This window comes from Sycon ciliatum, chromosome 5, assembly GCF_964019385.1.
Source record: "Sycon ciliatum chromosome 5, ocSycCili1.1, whole genome shotgun sequence".
Taxonomy (NCBI): domain Eukaryota; kingdom Metazoa; phylum Porifera; class Calcarea; order Leucosolenida; family Sycettidae; genus Sycon; species Sycon ciliatum.
In genome coordinates, this window is record NC_088647.1 from 24,736,228 (window position 1) to 24,757,890 (window position 21,663).

At 46.6% G+C, this 21,663-nt stretch overlaps 1 protein-coding gene across 3 annotated transcripts in view; it reads right to left on the minus strand.

Annotated features, from left to right (window-relative positions):
* LOC135818132 (deoxyribonuclease-1-like) overlaps nucleotides 1-20,351 on the minus strand; it is a 46,870-nt gene extending 26,519 nt beyond the window's left edge. Inside the window, exons 1-8 of one of the 3 annotated variants that reach the window (XR_010553626.1) lie at nucleotides 19,865-20,336; nucleotides 17,592-17,674; nucleotides 15,320-15,418; nucleotides 14,443-14,543; nucleotides 7,484-7,649; nucleotides 6,456-6,548; nucleotides 5,810-5,903; nucleotides 4,793-4,850 (exon numbers count right to left, since the gene is read on the minus strand). Coding sequence is in view for 2 of the 3 variants with exons in the window: in XM_065331464.1 (XP_065187536.1) it covers nucleotides 4,793-4,850; nucleotides 5,810-5,903; nucleotides 6,456-6,548; nucleotides 7,484-7,649; nucleotides 14,443-14,543; nucleotides 15,320-15,418; nucleotides 17,592-17,674; nucleotides 19,865-20,029 (859 nt within the window). In the remaining variant the exon portion in view is untranslated. Of the gene's footprint in view, nucleotides 1-4,792; nucleotides 4,851-5,809; nucleotides 5,904-6,455; nucleotides 6,549-7,483; nucleotides 7,650-14,442; nucleotides 14,544-15,319; nucleotides 15,419-17,591; nucleotides 17,675-19,864 lie in introns of all 3 variants that reach the window. The other 2 variants (XM_065331464.1, XM_065331465.1) reach the window with 2 other exon arrangements.
* Between the last annotated feature and the right edge of the window lie 1,312 nt (nucleotides 20,352-21,663).

The window sequence follows — 21,663 nt, forward strand, 5'->3', positions numbered from 1 at the left end:
GTGCTCCTTCGGTTACCTAGCCAACCATGACTGATTTGAACAAGAGAGCACAGTGATAACTCTCATGTGGACAGTGGAACCAACATGGCTGACATCATGTGACCCAGAATATGCAGGGGTCGAGTGGAGTTGGAACCAACATGGCTGACATCATGTGCCCCAGAATATGCAGGGGTCGAGTGGAGTTGGAACCAACATGACTGACATCATGTGACCCATGCCCATAGATGCAGGGGTCGACTGGAGTTGGAACAAACATGGCGGACATTGTGTGACCCATACCCATATACAGTAAAACCTGTAACTAACGACCGCCCCTTGGTGCCCGGAAAAGTGGTCTTTAGTGGCAGGTGGTCTTTAGTTAGAGGTTTGCACCGCGTGACCATATATGGATCCCATTATATGATATGTATGTCAAAATGCAGATAATACAATCCCCCACCACTTGCGCACTGACATTATTCTTTCAGATCATACAACATTTGGAGAGAGAGAAAATCAAGTTTTATTGCAGACATTAAATTCAGCTCCTACTTCTGAAGCCAGGAGTCAAGAGTTCCCTGTTGAAGCTTCTCTTTGCGCTGGGCTTCAAGTTTGTTCACGAAGGCACCAAGTTTCTCTACATCCATTGCCATGGTAGACAAGCCACGCTGCAACGTAAACTGTTGCAATGTTGAGATGCAGGACAGTGCTTCTTTGCCGGATACTTCTCTGACTTCTGTGGACTCTTCAGCATCACACTCATCCCCACTGGCATCGACCGCATCATCATGATCATCAGGCTCACCCCGTGCTTCTTGGAAGATTCTATTCTCCCAATCATCAGACAGAGTTTCGTTTGTTCCAAGCTCGTTGTCTATTGCTGCATAATCCGACAATGTCTGATCTCCAAGGACACTCTCTGCAGCAGGGAGCTCGTCAAATTCAGGTTCATCCAACTCTGATGAGGGTGCTTCTACTGCAAATCCACAATGACTGAAGCACTTCTGGATTGTTGCGGGCTGCACCTCACTCCATGATGCTGTAACCACATGATGGCATCCAGAACGTTCACTTGTTTGGCCAGTTCTGAAGCAGGTGTTTCTTGATCAATTCTTGCCAACAAGTGTTGCACAATGCGCCTTCTGTACCTCAGCTTCATAGCTTGGATTATCCCTGCATCCATGGGTTGCAGCCTCGATGTTGTGTTAGGGGGGAGGAATACTAACTCAAAATGTTCAAGGTCGAGTGTTGGATGAGCCGGACAGTTGTCGATGAACATCAGGATGTTGCGTCCCGCTGCAGCAAACTTCCTGTCTAAAGACTTCAGCCAACTACGAAACAGATCCGACACCATCCACGCCTTCTTATTGGCCTCGTACTGCACGCCCAGCGCTGTTTTATTGACCCCTTTGAAGCACCTGGGGTTAGCCGATTTACCAATGACCAACGGCTTCAACTTCTCACCCATGGCACTGGCTGCTAGGAGGACGGTGATCCGCTCTTTGGATTGCTTACCGCCTTTGCACGAATCCGTTCGAACAACGAGAGAACGGTTCGGAAGAGTGCGGAAAAACAACCCGGTCTCATCCGCGTTGAAGATGTCCTTAGGATCGTACCCTTTGCACAGATCGCCAAGGCGTTCCTTCCAGCTGGTCACGTCTTCTTCTCGGACATCAGAGGCTTCGCCCGACAGCACAGCTCCCTTGATGTTGTTGCGCTTTTTCCACGCTTCCAACCAGCCATTAGAGGCAGCAAACGGTGTGTCCTTATCCCTTGCCTTTGCGAGTGCCATTGCTTTTTCTTGCAATAAACTTCCAGGCACAAGTATTCCGCGAGACCGCGCACTCGTGAACCACTTGAACAGAAGTTCATTTACATCCGCATACTGTCGTCTGTTGGGAGCGAGCTGCTTAGCATTGGTGTTTCCGCCAGACTTCCACTCCTCCATAATTTTGTCCTTGTTCATGAGCAAGGCCTGGATCTGGGTCTTGCCAACTCCCATTGCGAGAGCGATCGATCGTGCCGACTGTCCTTGCTGTGACTTCTCAATCGCTCGGACACGATCCTTCAGCACCAGGACCTTGCGGTGCTTCTTGGTTTCTGGCTTTCTTGACGCCATCCTCAACGAAAACGAAACAACTGCAATCCGAGTTCGATGATGACAACTTCCTTGGTCAAGTCGAAACTCGTCGAGCTAACTACAAGTCATGTAACAGTTGTTACTTATGCCATTCACGGCCTTTTATACCGGAAGCGATACGACCTTTTGACCCGTATGTCGACTCACTGGGTTTCCAGAGCAGCGCTGGCCTGGCCAGGCAGTGGACCATGGTGGACTAGTCACTATCGACTCCATCCTCATCTGTGTGCGACTACACTGGCAACTGGTATCAGTGTGTAGATCTACAGTGGAAACTCAGTCGCTCCGACTTGGATGTAGTGTAGCGTAAACTGTACTGGTGTGTACCAGTACTCGATCTACGTGATGCGGCGATGTTGCGAGTTTTCGCACCTTCACTGTAGACTATAGTATCCGCCATCATATCCTGGCCTGTGTTCCGTACAGGTAAGTACATAATACCGTAGCATGCTAGCTAGCCAGCACAGACTGTCAGTGTGACCTGGTGACTGAGCTGTGTGATTGCACTTCGACAGAGAGCCGCTCAGTCTTAGTTTCTCCTTCGAGTAGTAACATTGATCAACGAGCGCTTTGGATGCGCTCTCCAAGACGTTTCCTATGATGTTTGTTCTTGACAGCACTTGAAATTATGACAGGTGTAGTGCAGTCCACACTGATTCCACAGTCAAAATGAGACAGCGTTCATTTGTCCAGCTGTAGTATCGAAACAGTCCTTTGAGGACCATGGAAAATCATCAACATTTCGAGAAGGAGCTTCGAGCAATGTTTGATTTCCTACATCGCGGTCGCTAGTTACGGGTCAAAATTCGACATTGGGACAAGAAAAGGCGGTCGCTGGTCGCGTTCAGCAGGTAGTCGCTAGTCACAGTGCATTTTGAATGTGAGACCGTCCGTGCCTGACGAAGTGGTCGGTAGCACCAGGCCGGTCGCTAGTCACGGTGGTCGTTAGTTACAGGTTTTACTGTATGCAGGGGTCGAGTGGAGGTTGGAGCCAACATGGCCACCCTGTATGGTCATGTTATAGATGTGCAACACCTCCATAGAGTAAAGGACCAGCATGCTGAGGAACTGCAGTAAAACCTGGTGTAAGCGACCTATACTAGTTTTGCCGACAACCTGATTTTAAGGACTGTTTTTCCATGCATAGACAGTTGTTCTACACAGAAAGTGCACCGGGTACAGTGGCCACCTGCCTTGCATGACCAGCGACCGACTATTAGTTTACCAAGTGTCATATCTGACCTGCATACAGCGACCAAAACTACTAGTAACCAAAGTGCCATATCTGACCTGCATACAGCGACCAAAACTACTAGTAACCAAAGTGCTATCCTTGCTGATAGGCTTCACTGCAACATGGTTGAAGCGTGCTCAGAAGCAAGTACAGTTGAACATCGGTTATCCGACCACCTCTGGGCAGACAACTGTCAGGCGGTGTTCAGATAAGGCAAATGTTCCGGATAAGAAAACACACTGTAAATACATGTACATGTACATTGTAAATAGAATAGAGTGCTACTTTTCAAAATTTTCGTATTTTTTGAATGGCTCACTACATGCACAGTGCGTACTCTACGGCATGTGCGCCCAAAAAAACTGTTACTGATAATCGAATGGTCGGATAGTCGATGTGCGGATAATCGATGTTCAACTGTACATGCAATCAACAGAAGTGACAAGTCATTAATGACCGTGCAGGGTGCGCTGCATGTACTTGATTGAGGTGTGAAACTGATGAGTGCTCTGCCTGCACACAAGTGTTCTATGCTTCACACCTGTCAATATGAGTACATGGAAGTACATTGTCATGAACACAGTGTGTATACATGTTCCGATATGCCGCGAATGTATGGGATCTGCTTCTAAAGACCACCTGGCTAACGTTTTTCCTTGCACCGTGGGGTGGTCGCTTAAACCAGGTTTTACTGTCGGTGTATGACACTGAGCACGCTGCTGTCCAGTGGGTAGAGCCGGCTGACAAACAATGGTGGAATATGCCCATTGTGTACTGCCCAGGTATGGAATGCATGAGCACTGCATATACGTACACTGGGGTAAGGCCTGCCAAGGGCGTCGGAACCGGGCCGCACCGGCCGGGGCGGCCATGGCCGCCCCACTTTTTTGGCCGTTTTTTTTAGTTTTTTTTCTAGCACACTGCAACAAAGCGCGATGATCTCAGCGCAAACGTGGCAAATCCTTGTCCCCGATCGTGGTTTGTTGCAGAATCAAAAGTCCATGTACACTGAAATGGTACCAAATGCCTGAGAATGCTTGCAATTGGCTTCAATTTTTGAATTTTTTCCCAGGGGAGGGTAATGTTTGTCCCCGATCATAGCATCTTCTTGGTTTTTTTCAGAATCAAAAAGTCTTTTATTGTAGTTACCGTACACTGAAATGGCACCAAATTCCCGGAAATGCTTGCAATTGGCTTCAATTTTTGAAATGTTTTCCTGGCGGAGGACCCCGGACCCCCCTTCCATGGCCGCATCACCTCCAAAGTCGGTGCGACGCTCCTGCTGCGCTGCACAACACCCCGCACCAGCAACCATCCCCAAGTGGCTGTTGTAGGGTGTTCAATGATACAAACTGTACGTCACCGCACACTGCCGGGTTCAACAGTAAAGCCCTGAGCAGCAATACAGTGTTAGCCGAGAGCGTATGCATCCTCACTTGGCTCAGGCTGAATGATCTCCAGTTGTATAGGGTAGTGGGTACTGATCTTCACTGCCTGTAAGAGACAAAGCAGCAAACACAGTAATCAGACACACAGTACTCACACCACTGCAGCTGTAACAAAGATCAAGATGCATGAAACACTGTTACGAATACACAGCAGGGTATACATTACATTTGCATGTTGTATTATTTACCCATGATTTCCGGTATACTAGGCAACATACGCATGTCTTTCCACTAGGGGTGAAACGGTTCTGGTAAGGAACCGTTTTTGGAACCGCCAGCTGAAAATAATCGGGTACCCGTTCCGTCAAATTTCGAACCGAAACTCGAAAAATCTCGTTCTTGTACAAATACACGTACACGTCAAGTCTACTCAAGCCTTGTCAAGGTTTAAATGTCTTATATCTTATAACCTTACAATCACCGCTCTTCCAAAGGGTTCTCCTGGTCATCTTCTCCGCACGTACATGGACTCTCCGATGTCTCGTTCTTGCTCGTAAAAATGTTTTCTAAAAAATAATTGTCACGAACGCATTTTGTAGGTCTGGACAAAAGAGTGCATGGAACCGATACCCGAACCGTGGAAAGCTATGCTGGCGTTCGGGTACCCGAACATGAACAACATGGAACCGTTTCACCCCTACTTTCCACTCCATCAGAGTATGTGTTTCTATACAGAATCACTTACCAAGTGGATCCTGTTTTCTAATCCAGCCTTTTCACAGAAACCGATGCCATCACCAGGCACGGTGCACACTTGCTAGTACCGTTGAAGCAGGCAGACTAAGGGAAACTGTAGTATTTGCCAGCACATGAAGTGGCACTGTGATGTCGGCAAATTCTTCTAAAATAAATTCTAGGCAAAGGCACTAGGCTTACATAATTTTATTTTCATTATTTCATTGGTTTGGTGAGACTCCCATGATAGATATCCATTTACCTCTGGAGAATCCGTAAATAAACAAATAACAAACAACAACAACAAAGCACTGAGCAGGGTCCACTCACTTCTTCCAGGGTGAGCTTGTAGAAGTCCTGATAGTGGTACACTTCCACAGATGATTCGGGAATCCGAAGAGACAATGCTGCGGAGGCTATGAACCTGTGGAACAGAAACAAAATTCAAAAAGGACAGAGAAGTGAGAGTTCTAGCTCTACCTACGTTGCAGGATCCCTCAACTCAATGTGCTGACTACACGGCCACACTAATTTAGTATAACAGTAGCAGCAAGGAGAGGAAGCGTTTTTAAGCAGGTTTTCTTAAATCTATCCTTCTCTTACTTTACAACCCACATACATCGTGACACGGTAGGAGCTGGGTTGTTACATTGTGTGCGGTGAAGTGCTTAAGAGTGAAGTAGAGAAGGTGGCCGGGTACGGCAGGTATTGGAACAAGGGAGGTGTGAATATGGGAGGTATGGATATGGGAGGTGTGGATATGGGAGGTGTCTGGATAAGAGAGGTTCCACTATTAATGCTCTGTCGGCTTGCTGAATACATTTTATCACGGGCCCCGGCATTTTCCGTTGATTCAAGTGGCAAGCTCAGTTTCCTGAAATCCATCCGGGCAATGAGTTGGAGGCTGTGACGAAGTAAACTATTTGAACACCAAGTGTCCCCTGGTCATGGTGCTGATTGCCGCTAGCTTGCTCACCTGTCATCCGAGCATCCACCGGACAGTGAAGTATCCACCGTGCTACTAACATACCACCTGTACTGGGAGCTGGTACCAATGCTTATGGTGGACCTGCAGCAGTGTACACAATGATGCACAGCACTGAGTGCATTGATACATTATGCTCCGGAGCAAAAGCCACACTTTAAAACACCAGTAATTAACATAGAAAGTCAGCACTGCTTATACTACGATGATCAAATAAACACTGTGATAGACAGTGTAGATATTTGTACTTTGTGACAAATATCTGCGTGAGGCTTATACTCCAGAAAACACGGTGCACAAGACAGCAGTTGCTTGGCAGTGAAGCTTCAAGTCAGTCGGCAAAAAGCGCGAGCTCCAATATTTGGAACAGGCACCGTCTATACAGTCATGCAGCATGCAGTCTCAATGTACCACAGTATTTTACATCACAATCACTGCAATAACTGTGCCCAGGCAGAAAACTACAGTATCAGCAGGGCATGCAAGCCTAGAAAATGGACACGATTGTGCTGCCAGATGATCGCTTTTGTGTGAGTTTTTAAAAGCAATGCAGCTTCATGCGTCCTTCCATCTTCGTGCAAAAGGCTTTACACCCAGGTGTATTCACCTAGCGTATTGAGCACTCTTGGACTACCAAAAACTCGCTCCAAGTGCATGCTTTTGTCAAACCGAGGACTTGTGGAGTGGCATAGAAAATCATGACGTACACCATTTTACTCCTTCGCTTGCTTCTGCTCGAAGAAGTAACTGCCGCGTGTTAAAAATGCGAAAAAGACAAAAGAACCAAACATTTTCATGCGGTTGCATCTAAGTGTGTGGACATGAGTACATTTCAGCTATAACTTTGCTACAATGTATTCTGTGGATGGATTTTCATTCGGGGTTTTTCATGTGATTCGTACAGCTTCTGGCTCCACGAATCTGCTGATCAATCAAAAATGCACAAAATCGGGATAACATCCCTTTTCACGTGCTCTGGCTCTATTATATTTTCAAACACACAACGGCCAATTGCTCACCATTCGGCCGGCCGCACGGAGCCACAGCCGACATTCAGATCACCCATGATCAGGATGTCGTGGCTGCCCATGACATGCTGGATGTGCTGCACCGCACCGTCCAGCGCCTGTAGTTCACGAATGGCGGGCCGCGATGTATGCATACCAGTACAGATGAAGCTACCCACTGCAGAAATGCGAGCACAGCAAAGCAGACAGCGACACACACACAGGTTTGCATCCAGGGTTAGCACAGCAAAGCAGACAGCGACACACACACAGGTCTGCATCCAGGGTTAGCACAGCAAAGCAGACAGCGACAACTGAACACTAAACTCTGCATCCAGGGCTAGCACAGCAAAGCAGACAGCGACAACTGGACACTAAACGCTGCATCCAGGGTTAGCACATTTTCTTCCTACATCAAACCTGTCTTTGTAGCAACCATTCCAGGTGCACAGGAAACCAGTATTTAAACACACACTAAGTCTTTCTGCACAGGTCAGGATGTGCACATGGTAAGGTACATGATATGACAGGCCAGTTTAAATCATTTTTAACCAAAGAAAGGTGATGTCTTAGGCCGGGTGGTCTATTGACACAGGAGGTGGTCCCCCATTTTTAAAGAATAAAAATTAGGAACACGTGCTTGCATTATCCCCTCCATGGGAGATTAGGTCACCTCAGTTTCCCAGGGAACGCCACACTTCTATGCAGAAAATCCGCAATTGGACCAGTTTGGCCCCGCATACGTGAGTCATTCATACACTCAAACCTCCACTAATGATGTTTGTTGGAGCGAAACAGCCGTCGGAAGGGACTGCAATATCAACACTCCATGCTAGTGATGTTCAACTGGAATGGATCTCCAATTTCTGTGGTCTATTAGCACATCACTTTACCATCTTGGAATCGTGTGGTGGTTGACACTCTGCAGCTAGCGTCAGTACCCCCAGAGTTGCTGGACAGTATGTGTACAAGCACGCTACACTAGCAGAGCACACATTTCATCAAACCCAGCCAGGTTACGGGGGAAAATGCTTTCACCACGTGTGTCTCTAGTTATTAGATGCCTGAATACAAACCTTTAAGCAGCGTAATGACAGAGGACCGGAGACTATGCAAGTCACTATTAAAAACTCAAGACGAAGACTGGCTCTCCGCACAACAGCAGCACGCGCATGCATCAACAGCACATTAACATGATATGCAGAAAAAAGCGTACTTCAAAATCATTAGAACAGTTGCATCTACAAGGCCATAGTTCAGCTCAAAAACGTTCTGTGTTCTCCATGAAGAACACAGAACTTGAACAGGAACAGGGACATTCAGCATAATTGTATTATGTATTTCTCTAGCTAGGCTGTTTATTACGAATCATTAGCCCTCCACTGTCTGCTATCTCACCCTACAGCCTCCCATTATAATGGAACTCCCTTCAATTTAAACTACGTCTTTGGGAAATCCTCAAATATATATAATAATAACAAAACAGCATCAAGTACGGCTTGCCGGAATGGTCACTCATTACGATGCATTCAAACCCGTTGAGGACAAAGAGATTTGTGCTTTACGCAGCATAGCCTAGTTATTCCCAGGCACACGCATATTAGTGCTAGAACACGGTGTAGGTATGAGTGTGTGTCAGCACTCAGCCCGGCGTCAGTGGGCAGTAATGTTGACCTTTCCTCACCAGTCGGAACCAGTCAAGGTTCAAGTCCAAGTGGTTCCTTGGTGGAACCGAGTGGTTCATACAGTGTCGAAATAAATTCAAAAATGAAGAAAAAAAGACTGCTGGCCAGGGAGATAAAAAAAAAAATTTAAATTCGCGGTTCACGAGACTCGGCTAGAGGAGGAGATATTGACGAAGTAAAAGCACAATGGCTGGTAGAAGGTCAATATACATTTGTATAATATTATTTACATAGTGCAAGCTTGTTCTGTACTGGATGTGCAAAACACACACGGGCCACGTTTAATTAAAAGAAGAAAGTCCTGCAACAGGGCATGGCGGAGAAAGAAAACAGGAATTGAGAACACTAGAGAAAAGCTGATGCAGCAAAGCTACTAGTATAGTTCAGTATAGTAGTACAAACAAACACCTGAAACAACATTCAAATGCCACAATAAGTTTTGAACCATGAGTTCAGCATATCGGTTCTGCCGGCGGTTCCGACAGTTTGTGCAAGCAGTACAAAACCAGAACATTCATAATAATAGGCTACACACCGTGCAGTTATCATGTTTACTATAACACACTGGCTACCAGTATATGTTACATTCTGGCTATCACGATCAGTGCTAGCTCATGAGCGAAGTAGGAACTGGAATGAATCTAGATGTAAATACGCGGATCTAGATGTGTTTGGTTTTCAGGGAAAATTGCTGAAATTCAGGGACAGAAGAAGACAAGCTACAAATATATTATGTGATCAGCGATAACAATGCAAATCCGGCTTGTGCCGAATTGATTAACAGAATGTTCTAAGTTCACATCACGGTTACTGATGCAATACTACAGTAGTGCTGGGTGCTGAAGAACAGAGCACCGGAGAAGAAACAGCCGAGAATGTCACCAATCACAGCATACCAATGTATACACGGTGACTCAACTGTGCATAGATGCTAGTACATGAAAATAAGAACAGTCTAGGCTACGAGGCTGACCCCTCAGTTCTTCAGAGACAGACAGTACTATAGTAGGTTCTTGACGGCGTTAACACCTATGATCTACAGTATCGTCACTTGATCTACAGTATCGTCACTTGATCTACAGTATCGTCACTTGATCTACAGTATCGTCACTTGATCTACAGTATCGTCACTTGATCTACAGTATCGTCACTTGATCTACAGTATCGTCACTTGATCTACAGTATCGTCACTTGATCTACAGTATCGTCACTTGATCTACAGTATCGTCACTTGATCTACAGTATCGTCACTTGATCTACAGTATCGTCACTTGATCTACAGTATCGTCACTTGCTCTACAGTATCGTCACTTGATCTACAGTATCGTCACTTGATCTACAGTATCGTCACTTGATCTACAGTATCGTCACTTGATCTACAGTATCGTCACTTGTTCATCAGGATAGGCCATGCATACATACCAGCAGCATGAACCGGTGATGCCGTGAAGTACCTCCCTGCTGCCAGTGCGCTCGTGATGACCGGTTAGCGTTTGATCGTCATGGTCGAGCTCCAGAGAGATGATATCACCTGCTACCCACTGCTGTCCAAGTTGACCACCATTGCCCTTGGTGTATCCCGCCGAATAACCATTCCAGCCAAATATCTCCGTCTTAACACTGTGTACATCATGTAGTCGTGGTACAGTGGCGGAACAAGCGCAGATATACATGTCACCGTCGTAAGTTTTGTCTATTCTTAGCCTGATGCTGCTGGTACCATGGGTAGTAGGGATAGATGATGTGCACACTGATATATACCCTCTTGTCTGTACTCTTCTTACAGTGTGGCCTGCATTGCTGATGGTGATACGTTCATGACAGCGGCTCTGATCAAACACCGGCGGTGCAGGGTGGGTTACTCTAACTTGCATGGGACTGCCCTGCACGTGTCGCTCTCCGTACTGCACCGACACCGTCAACTGATCAGTCTCTTCAGTCAGCTGCTGCTCACACTTTGACTCTAGACAATCTGATGAGACCTGCTGCAGTTCTGCTACGGGCAATTCTGCATGACTGCCATCATGGACGGAAATCTTGAATCGAAGGCGATCAGCACACTCTTCCAATGGTACTGGCAGTGAGGCTCCCTTCAGCTCAATCCGCATATTCGCATTCACAAGTGTATCTTGTGCAGAAACGGTCAATGCATCCGAGAACTGGGTGAAGTCGACCACCTTACCGATTTCTTCAATCTCCTTGGTTGCATTCTTTGCATTGATACCGTGATAGCTGATGTGACTGTGGACACACGGTACCGCATCCTTCTCGGTCACATTCTTTCTTTGATCAATGGCACTGTTCAGCCAATGTGCAATCTTGAGGAACTCTGTCTGGTCAGAGCAGGTCTTGAATATTGTCGAAACAGCTTGACCGTGGAACAGACTATCCTGTAACCGACACACCTGAGCTTCAAGCTGCACAAGTTTGCCGTTCTTCTGTCGATCCACCTTATCCAGCAGTGTCTTCTCCCTGGCTTCCAATACCTTCTTCAGCAAATTGAATTGCTCTGTGATCTCCTTTGAGGCAAACTCTGCATCATCATTTACAGTACTAATCTCAGCTTGCACTTTTCCAAGAGCTGAAGAGATCACACCCTCACTATCAGATATACAACTGCTGATGTTGCCCTCCACAGTTTCACGCATTTTCTGTGCTGCTGCTTCAATGGACAACACTTGGTGTTGAGTGTCAGTGTCACTGTGAGCTCCAGCGTCCATGCATTTCTGACATGCCAGTTGATTACACTGAACGCAGTATCTGCTCAACACCTGCCTGGGATGAACAGCACAATAGTGCTGAATAGAACCCCGCTCGGTGGGAGTCTCCTGTTGCTCAGCAGAGAGTGATGTCAGTTTGTGATTGCGTGTGGCTCGAAAGAGTGGATGCCCAACAGCATGCGCACTGCAAAGATTTACTCCACAGTCGTCACACCTAGCTGTAGCATGTTCATCATCAGCACAATCATCACACATCACCTGTACATTGGTAGCTGATGCTCCCGTCTCATCTCCATACTGCTTCGGATAGCTATCAGGCAAGTGGGTCAAAGGAAAGGCTAGAGATACAGGTGTCTTGCTCAAGCATTTTGGACACTTGATGTAGCCATCACGGTGAGTATGTTTCTCTAAACATGCTACACAGACTGAATGCAAGCAAGAAACTAACTTTAAACGTCTGCCTGTACCGCCACAGGACACACAACACACTCGTTCAGAAGACATCACTCACAACAAACTCTACCCGGTACAAGACGATTTCTGCTTCCTCTCCGATGAGCTAACGAGCAAAACTCCAAAAGACATGTCGCAGAAGAGAGAGCATGTGTGCACGTAGCACAACTAGTGCTACGCCCCGTGCAACTTCTGTTTTCTATGCTGCTGCTGTGTGGACACTTCTGTCCGGCTGTCACCTTCACTTGGAAAGATGTCAGCTAATGGACAGGAGTACTGTCAAGTGACGTCAATGATGCACTGGGGAAAGCTCAATGCAGTACACTGTACAGCCGTGTGTCCTCATGTTCTCAGTACAGTACAGTTCTCTGTACTTCTAAAAAACAGTACTAAAACAGGTCCCATATTCACATAATACCAGTAACGTACCAAACCTGGTCCCGAGTCACTGCATCCATGTTTCCCTCATGCCAGGCCACGAGTTCCCAGTTCGGGACAGTTAGGTTGAAATTTTGAAGTTGGGCATATGGATGTATTTTTGTCGGTAAGCAGAGCACCAACATCTAAAGAGATCTGAAATTATAGTTGTATGAGGCCTAGTGCATATACTGGGCCTCCCGCTCTTCAGGAAGGGTGAATAGCCATGCAATGTTGGTTTTTGCAGCTAAATCGGGCAAGGTTGGTTAGAGATGGTATGAAACACCTTGGATTGAATAAAGGGTGCTACATAAAAAATAAAAAATAAATGTCACGGTTCGCGTGAGACTCGGCTGGAAACCGAGTGTTCCGCATCCGTAGGAACGCCACCACCCTTCCAGGATCAAGGCGCATATGCAGCTCCTAAAGCGGTGGGAGGTGAGTAGATCAGCTCACCAGCAAGTGTTCAAAGACCGAAAATCCCATTCACTCCATCCTTGTTCTCCTCGTGCCAGGCCACGAGTTCCTAATTAACTGTGGGTCGCAGCACGGCTGGAAAAAAATCCTTCCGCTTCCAAGCAGGACTTCAACCTGGTACCCTCTGTTTCTCAATCATGGTCTTAGACCATCCCACTATGCCTGCCTGCCTGCCTCATGCACCCTAAGAATAGACGGTATATGGATACAATATTTGTAGCCATTTTTGGAAACTTGAAATATTTTTGGCACAAAGATGGAGAGGTTGCCCAAGGTTTCATTTAAATATCCAGAAGGGCGTTAGCCAATAGAAGACCGACATGTTGGGCCCCAATTGTTGTCGGCGGGCTTGCTCTTCGCCAGGGATGTGCCTTCTTCCGGAGACTCTCCTTGGAGCAGGACAAAAATACTATGTCCTCTGTGTGTGTGTGTTGTACATCGGACGTACGTGGGAGATGTATCGGAAGGGCATATCGTCGGCTAGGAATAAGCCCCCCGACGACACCTTTACCATGAGCATTTTGCAGGGGGGGGGGGGGGGGCACCAGGCATTTTATCGCTTTAGCGGAAAAAAACACGTTCAAAATTGCATATTTTATCATTGCATATCTAGGCCTACAAAGTGGCCAAGTCAGTAAGCATTTTTCTTAACTTTCAATTCACTACTGACTCTGAGCAATCTAAAAGCAAGAATCATGGGAATTGAAAGAAAAGAAAGTTGCCCAGAATGGAATTCGAAAACACAAACTTGGATCACGCGGGAAAACAAGAAAGAAAGAAAAAAGGTTGACGGTATACATACTTACACGTGGATACACTCGTACACATGGGCCAATGATGTGCGAGGGTGCTAGTTACTTTCACGCTCAAGTACACCAAATACAGACCTGACCTGCACAAAAAATGCCTAATATGATTGTAGGAGTGCAACCTCTACCTCATACCGACACATTCCTCAAGGAGTCATTTAGTTGCGTGACATTCGCTATACCATGGATGCGGAGAACTCGCCCTCCAGCTGGATCTCAAGCGAATCGTAAAAAAAAAATTTGAGAAGCACATTTTTCTTGGATGAATCCACAAATTCCAAAATAGGAATGAATTATCAACAGGTTGAGGCTTGCGCATCTAGCCAGGAGTACTTTCAGTAACATTCTCCCTGACAATCACTCAGTGCTACAAGTGATACCAATGTACAAACTACAGCTAGATTACTCACCGACTGACGACTGGAACTTCACGGAGAATGGCGGTCGTCTAAACACGGTGTAGTTCTGGATGGGGTACTGGTAGACCTGCTGGACTTTTACAAAGTCAACCCTGCATGGTAATCATCCGGGTACAAATAACAACAACAGTAGTAGTTATCACACCAGCAGCAGCAACAACAGAAGCAACACTTTCATTATCATCATCACCAGCAGCAGCAACAGAAGCAACACCTTCATTATCATCATCACTAGCAGCAGCAGCAGCAACAGCAGCAGCAGCAGCAGCAGCAGCAACAACACAAGCAGCAGCAAAAACAGCAGCAGCAGAAGCAACAGTGGCAGCAGCAGCAGCAGCAACACAAGCAGCAACACAAGCAGCAACACAAGCAGCAGCAGCAACACAAGCAGCAGCAGCAGCAGTGGCAGCAGCAGTGACAGTATAATCATTAATCGGACCAGACCATGCAGAACACACAACACATCATCAGTAGTATTGAACATACAAAGGAGCTGTTCACTGCATTCTGTAAAACAGCCTGGAAAGTAGAGTGTCGTCAGGTTAACAAGATTATCAGCACTTCCGCTGCTCCCAACCCCCACGCACAGAGCAACAGCTACTGACGTGGTACGGAAAGAGAGTTCAGTGATAAGCACTTCCAAGAATGATACAGTTAATGTTTATACAGCCATGTACAAGTCAACGCGCAGCAGTGCACGTGAAGGCGAACCCCATGTGCACACAACAACAACAAACTCGGAGGTGCACCGACAATGTACAGGTCGCAGAGGTCAAAAGGACACCAATAGTATCCATCCGTACCCAGTCCAGGTTGTCTGTGCAGGAACTGATTGGTGACGACATGGTGTTGTTAAGTCAATACTCACCGGTAGATGAATGCATACGCTTGCCGTGTTCCAGAGTCAGGCCCAAGCAACTCACTGGTGATGGAGCGAAATGGCTTGTTACTGGCATACTGGGATCTCCTGTTCACGGAATACATGCACACACACACATACAAACACATACACACACATATACACACACACACACACCCACACTTGCTCACTGCCAAAACTGGTCACATCTCCCGGGAGAGAGGAGACAAATACACACACACACACACACACACACACACACACACACACACACACACACACACACACACACACACACACACACACACACACACACACCACCACCACCACCACACACATGTGTGCGCACGCCAAGACAGATACAATAATGACGCACAAATGGCATAAACCCGGATGTGTTGTGAACATGATACAGGTCAACATGAATGTACAGGAAATGTGTGAAACTGGTCAGTGGATTGTTTACTGATCGGTTGTATAAGGGAAGTTTCATTGTGAGTGTATAGAGAGGGAGAGTACTTGATTCAGGGTCATCACCCACATTATCATACACAAAATATGCTAGATTTACAATATGATCCGGATGCACTGGGTCAGGTGAGCACACAAATAGTAATCTCAGTATAAGTATTACCTAGTACGAGTACTGAAGATCACATAACACTCGTCCAGCGTGTAAAAGCTGTTGAGCGTAAAATGACTTTCATTCAACGCACTCGCGTACAGTTTGTGGCACGACTCGTTACTAGTGCATTATAGCCCACATTGGTCAAGAGTTCTTGCACCATAACTCCCTTCACTAGTGTCTATTGTACAGAAAACATTCCATTTGATGAAGGTGAGTAACCTCATCATTGCGTGGACAAGACAAGTGCCGGTTTAGTGACATTGAACAGGCCCATGCATGCATACATAAATACAAGCTAGGAGACACGAGACAGTTGGGAGAAAGACAATCTGGTGGAAGACATTGCGTGTGTGAATGCAATCAGCACAACCCGCACAGGTTCTATCAGGCTGTCGCTAAAGGGCATGGACACTTGCGATTCATAGCTACAAAGAATCTGACATGTTAAAGGGGAAGTTAAGGCAAAAATTAAAATTTCACCAGTTGTAGTCTTCGGGGTGCTGAGTTGAATGGTCGTGGTCCGAGGAAGCTGAGACGCTCCCTTCCTACTTGAATCCCAATCGAACTCAAGCACTTCCACCGAAACTGGGTGACTGCGCCCTACTAGATGGGGATTTGTATGCAAAATGTCACTAAAAGCGCCATTTCGTTCTTATAAAAGCATGGATGACCGCGATTGGCCCATATGTTGTAGTCTTTTGGACGCTGAGTAGATTGGTTTTGGTCCGAAAAGGCTGCGATGCAGCGTTCCTCCTTTATTCCCAATCGAACATGGTTGAACAAGCGGTCACGTGCTCCTGCGTACGCCAGTCACCTGGTCACCGTGCCTGCAGGGTACAACTTACTAGCCTGCTTGACCTTTTTTGGGTGCACTCCTGTCACTCGAGTTGAACCTTGGTGTGAAAGTTGTCGCCTGCTGGCGTGGTGACCAGGTGATTTGGGCACCCAGGAGCACGTGACCACTTGTTCAACCATGTTCGATTGGGAATAAACGAGGAACGCTGCATCGCAGCCTTTTCGGACCAAAACCAGTCGACTCAGCGTCCAAAAGACTACAACATATGGGCCAATCGCGGTCATCCGTGCTTTTATAAGAACGAAATGGCGCTTTTAGTGACATTTTGCATACAAATCCCCATCTAGTAGGGCGTAGTCACCCAGTTTCGGTGGAAGTGCGCGAGTTCGATTGGGATTCAAGTAGGAATGGAGCGTCTCAGCTTTCTCGGACCAAGACCATTCGACTCAGCACCCCGAAGACTTCAACTGGTGAAATTATAATTTTTGCCTTAACTTCCCCTTTAATAAGGAGTTCATTAGCATGCATATCACATACGCAAACGCACGCACCCGCACACACACGCACATCCGCATGCACGCATACATACACACACACACACCCACACACACACACACACATAACCACAAACAAAACATGCACGCATACACATCAACACACATGCACACACAGACACGTTTTTTAACAAAGAAAGATGATAATAGAAGTATCATGGGTACAGGATACTCATATGTACATGGTGGCTCAGCTACATACCAGTAGACAATTCTATAGGAAAGAATACGACTGGTTAAGGCTACGCCTCTGAACCCCCCTTCGGCACCAGGCATTACTAATATAGCTACAAAGGAGCTTACGCATTGAGGCTGTTGACCAGGGCATCTGGTATACTCGTGTTTAGGACCTCCTGTAAGAGGAAGATTTTCTGCCAGCCAACAATCTGATGCAACAAAGAGAGAGAGAGAGAGAGAGAGAGAGAGAGAGAGAGAGAGAGAGAGAGAGAGAGAGAGAGAGAGAGAGAGAGATAGAGAGAGATAGATAGAGAGAGAGAGAGAGTGGTTGAAAGGAAAGTGTGCATATACATGTAGCAGAGGGAAGTCTAGGTTATGAATGACAGTGCTCGGTGGTGGGCTTGAAAGCATAACGTTGCTAGCATTGGAAGTCAGACCGCTCGATCAACAAATAGTATTTTCTGTGAGGTTTGGTTTATTGTCGTCTTGACCCTAGAGTACACTCATCTTCTCCTATCTGAAATGATTCTATAACATACAAGTAAACCATTACAAATTGGAAGCTGTGCTCAGCACACCCAACACCCAAGACGTGATACATCCAAATTTCTTATGTACGCCTAGTCTTCTGGAACTGCATCAGGGCCTCACACGTCTCAAGGACCAGCAACCCATCAACAATTATGTCCAGGCCTCGGCAGGCCCGCGGGACTAGCTACTTAGGCGTTGGCTTTGGGAGTGAGTTCGGGTAAAGGGGAACTCAGATTCCTCCGACAAGTCCTGTTGGCCAAGGTTGCACTTTGTTATGAGTTTTCATCATTGTCCTTGCTTTGTGAAGAACAAAATAACGCTTTGTGCGAAATAGAAGACTTAGCCGGAGGGAAACACAGTAGCACACAAAGAGACGAAGCCAGTTGTAAATCTGATGAAGCCTTTTGAACCTTTACTTCTCACATAAGTCAATCTAATTTGATATCGCTGTGCTTCGTCACATTATCACCATGTACTGATTTGAGAAGTAATCACTGCGCTCAGTTGCCAGAGGACTACAACGCTTGAGTTGTTTTACTTCTCGGCCTTCATTCATTTCCATACAAGGAGCCGCTGCTGCTGCAAGCACAACCCGAACATTCTGAGACATGGCGGTAGAAAATAGTCAAAATACCCTTTGCCATCATGTGTTTATCCTTGGGGTTTCCTTGAAATGTCCCCTTTACAACTGGATGCACAATTCTCTTGAGAAAAACAACAAGCGCAGGAAGTTTGGCATTTGCCAGGCCAACACCGTGCCGAGCACCATACCTGGATGGCAGATGAAGTGCCTAGCAGCATCAGTGAGGTGGTACGTATCACAAACAAGTGCACGACAGAATTCATCAGAAGGGTTGTGTTTGACTCTAAAATGTATAATGATGAAAATTTTACAAACGATGTGGGCGGACGGTGGCTCATTATCTGTATGCATTGCATTATGAATTTATGACCTGACCCAAGTACAATGCTGTTTAATGAAGTCCGATGGAATGAGTCAGCTTTGAGCAGGGGCGTAGCACCCGCTACGACTGGTACGACCACGGCCGTACCACTTTTCGAAAAGTGTGGTCCGTCCGGAACGTGCAAAACCGTAATAAAAAAAATCAGGATTTATCGATGCATATGCGCATCAGACTTTGACCTTTTTCTAGACTCGAACTACTACTAGTAGATCTGCCATGCATCTGCGCTGCAGTCGTATACTGACTACTCCGTACTCGACTCGACTGCACACTGAACAGTCCCATGCCCAGGCCCAGAACGCAGGATTTTGTGTCTTTTTTACAAAATTTTCCCGGAGGAGGTCCCCCCAACCCCCCTCCAACCGTGACGCCTTTCGCCCGAGCCGAACTTCGGTCGTACCACTTCCAAAACCCCTCCTACGCCCCTGTTGAGTAATGTACTAGAGAACATGCCAGTGTTCTCAGGTCTAGAGTTACACAGCTCCAGGTGTGTACTTTACTCATGCCATCAGATTTCAATCAGCAGCACACACACACTATACATTAGCGAGTCCCTGGTTGCCAACATACCTATACATGTCTTGTACAGTGCTGCTAAATGAAATACCATCACGGGAGTCAAGTGTGCGCCTTGCACCATTTTTCAGCCCAGTGTTCGCAGGTCTAGGGCTGCTCGAGGCCCTGCGCATACTTCAGTCATTCCATCGCATTTTATTCAGCAGTATCGTATTATGAACCAGCTGCAGTGGAGCCTCCACACACTCAAGTCAGTGAAGATGCGTGTATCGTTCTTGTACTAGGAAGTAACTGATTTCATGACTAAGTGTCTTGAGCTTCATGTCTAGGATCAACGTGTGCATGTATGACTGTGCATGTAACGGCAGACACCCTGCTCCTACTCACCCCGCTATAGATATCGCTGTACATGTCGTACTTGGCCGAGTCGAAGTTCTTCACGTTGAATGAGCCTATCCCTAGCGAGAACGACCCGGCCGCCAGTCCACAATAGCGGCAAAGCAGCAGCAGGATGCCCGCGAGCGCGCTAGAAGAACGCAGGTTGCGCTCCATTGTCACGAGACGGACGCTATGTCCAAGGTCCGACAATCAATCACGGATTATTTTTCCACCCACAGCAGCAATGGTTAGTTCTGGGTCATGAAGTAAGTCATAAGTGGCCTGCCCTGAGGACTGAGGAAAGGCTGAATGATTGCCACTCGCTCAAGCCAGGACCAGCCGGGCCGGCGTGTGCGTCGGCTCCGGCACTTGCTCAGGGACCCAGGTGGACGCGTGCACGCCCAGTACAGCGACAAGCGTCCAGACGCGCAGAAACAGTCTGTCGATCCCCACATGCGATGAGCAAAATGCAGACTGGTAGGAACCTACGGTCCACTACAGTACAGAGTCACAGAGATCTTGTAACGCGATCCATGCCAAACCATTCACGTAGGTGAACAAGAAACTCAACTAACTTCAAGAGCCTTGAAAAGGAACAAAATTTTAAAATAATTCAGTCCGGAGATACGAACTACATAATTATTCAGTCATTTCTTAGCACTGTACTACTACTAGCGCATAGCAATCATTATCATTCTGAACGACTGTGATTTCCTAAAAAAACCATCCGTAATCCCAGGACTCAGGCATAGCAGGAGGACATCCTGCCTGCCTCTGCGGCCCTCTAGCTCTGGTCAGTGGTCACTGGGCTTGGTGATCCATTATAATAATAAGGCCTAAACAAAAAATAGCCTTGTTTCCGGTCGTCCGACCGGGTCATTTTTTCCCAAATTCTGAAACTTTTTTTTGGTCCGCGTAATGTAGTACATGTCATGTGTGCGCCTGTAAAGCTAGCGCTGTATAATGACTGTAGGTATTTCGCCGTGCAAGCACGCTTGTTGTACAGTTGTAGCTTGCATGCATCCGCGGTCTTGTACGTCTGGTGGTGGACTCACGCTGTCAGGAGCACACAGTCTGTCATTGACTTGTGTCAAGTATTAGTTGTGAATACTGGATAGCCGCTAGAATTATGAGACATGCAGGTCTCTGTTGTGATGTTAAACTGACATTCCTCTATACCATGTACATAATTATACATCAAGTATGTATATCTGCATTGCTTTTACTGCGTAATATGCCCCAGGATCATTGATTGTAAGAACCAAAAAAATTGCCCAAAAATAATTTTTTCCGGCCGACCGAGTCTGTTTTTTGGGGGGTTGCCGACCGGAAACAAGCCTATTTTTTGTTTAGGCCTAATGATGAATCATGATCACACACTGCCTGTGAGCTGTGCATGTGCGACTACGGACCGGTAGATCTAATAGCATTACATTAATTTCACAAGTGAGCATGCAAGAGAATGTACATGTGTGCGTTGTACTGAATAGGGTACATTTTTTGAATGAGTATAGTCAAATGTACGGTTAAAAAAGAGTCCGCAGGATTGCCGTGGCTTATAGGTTATAACCGTTAAACCGACCGTTAGCTTAGCAGTTAACCGTTGGGGGTAAAACCGTGACCGTTTGAGCCCTACTATTTTGTAGTCTGCTCATGATCAGTGCCAGTGGTCCTGGAAATGACGACAGGTACAGACATCCAGGCATCCCACAGTGTCTGTGTAGAACTGTCCGTGCTTGGAAAAACGGTCGTTAAGAGCAGGTGGTCGCTAAAACGAGAGGTCGTTTGCACCAGGTTTTACTGTACAG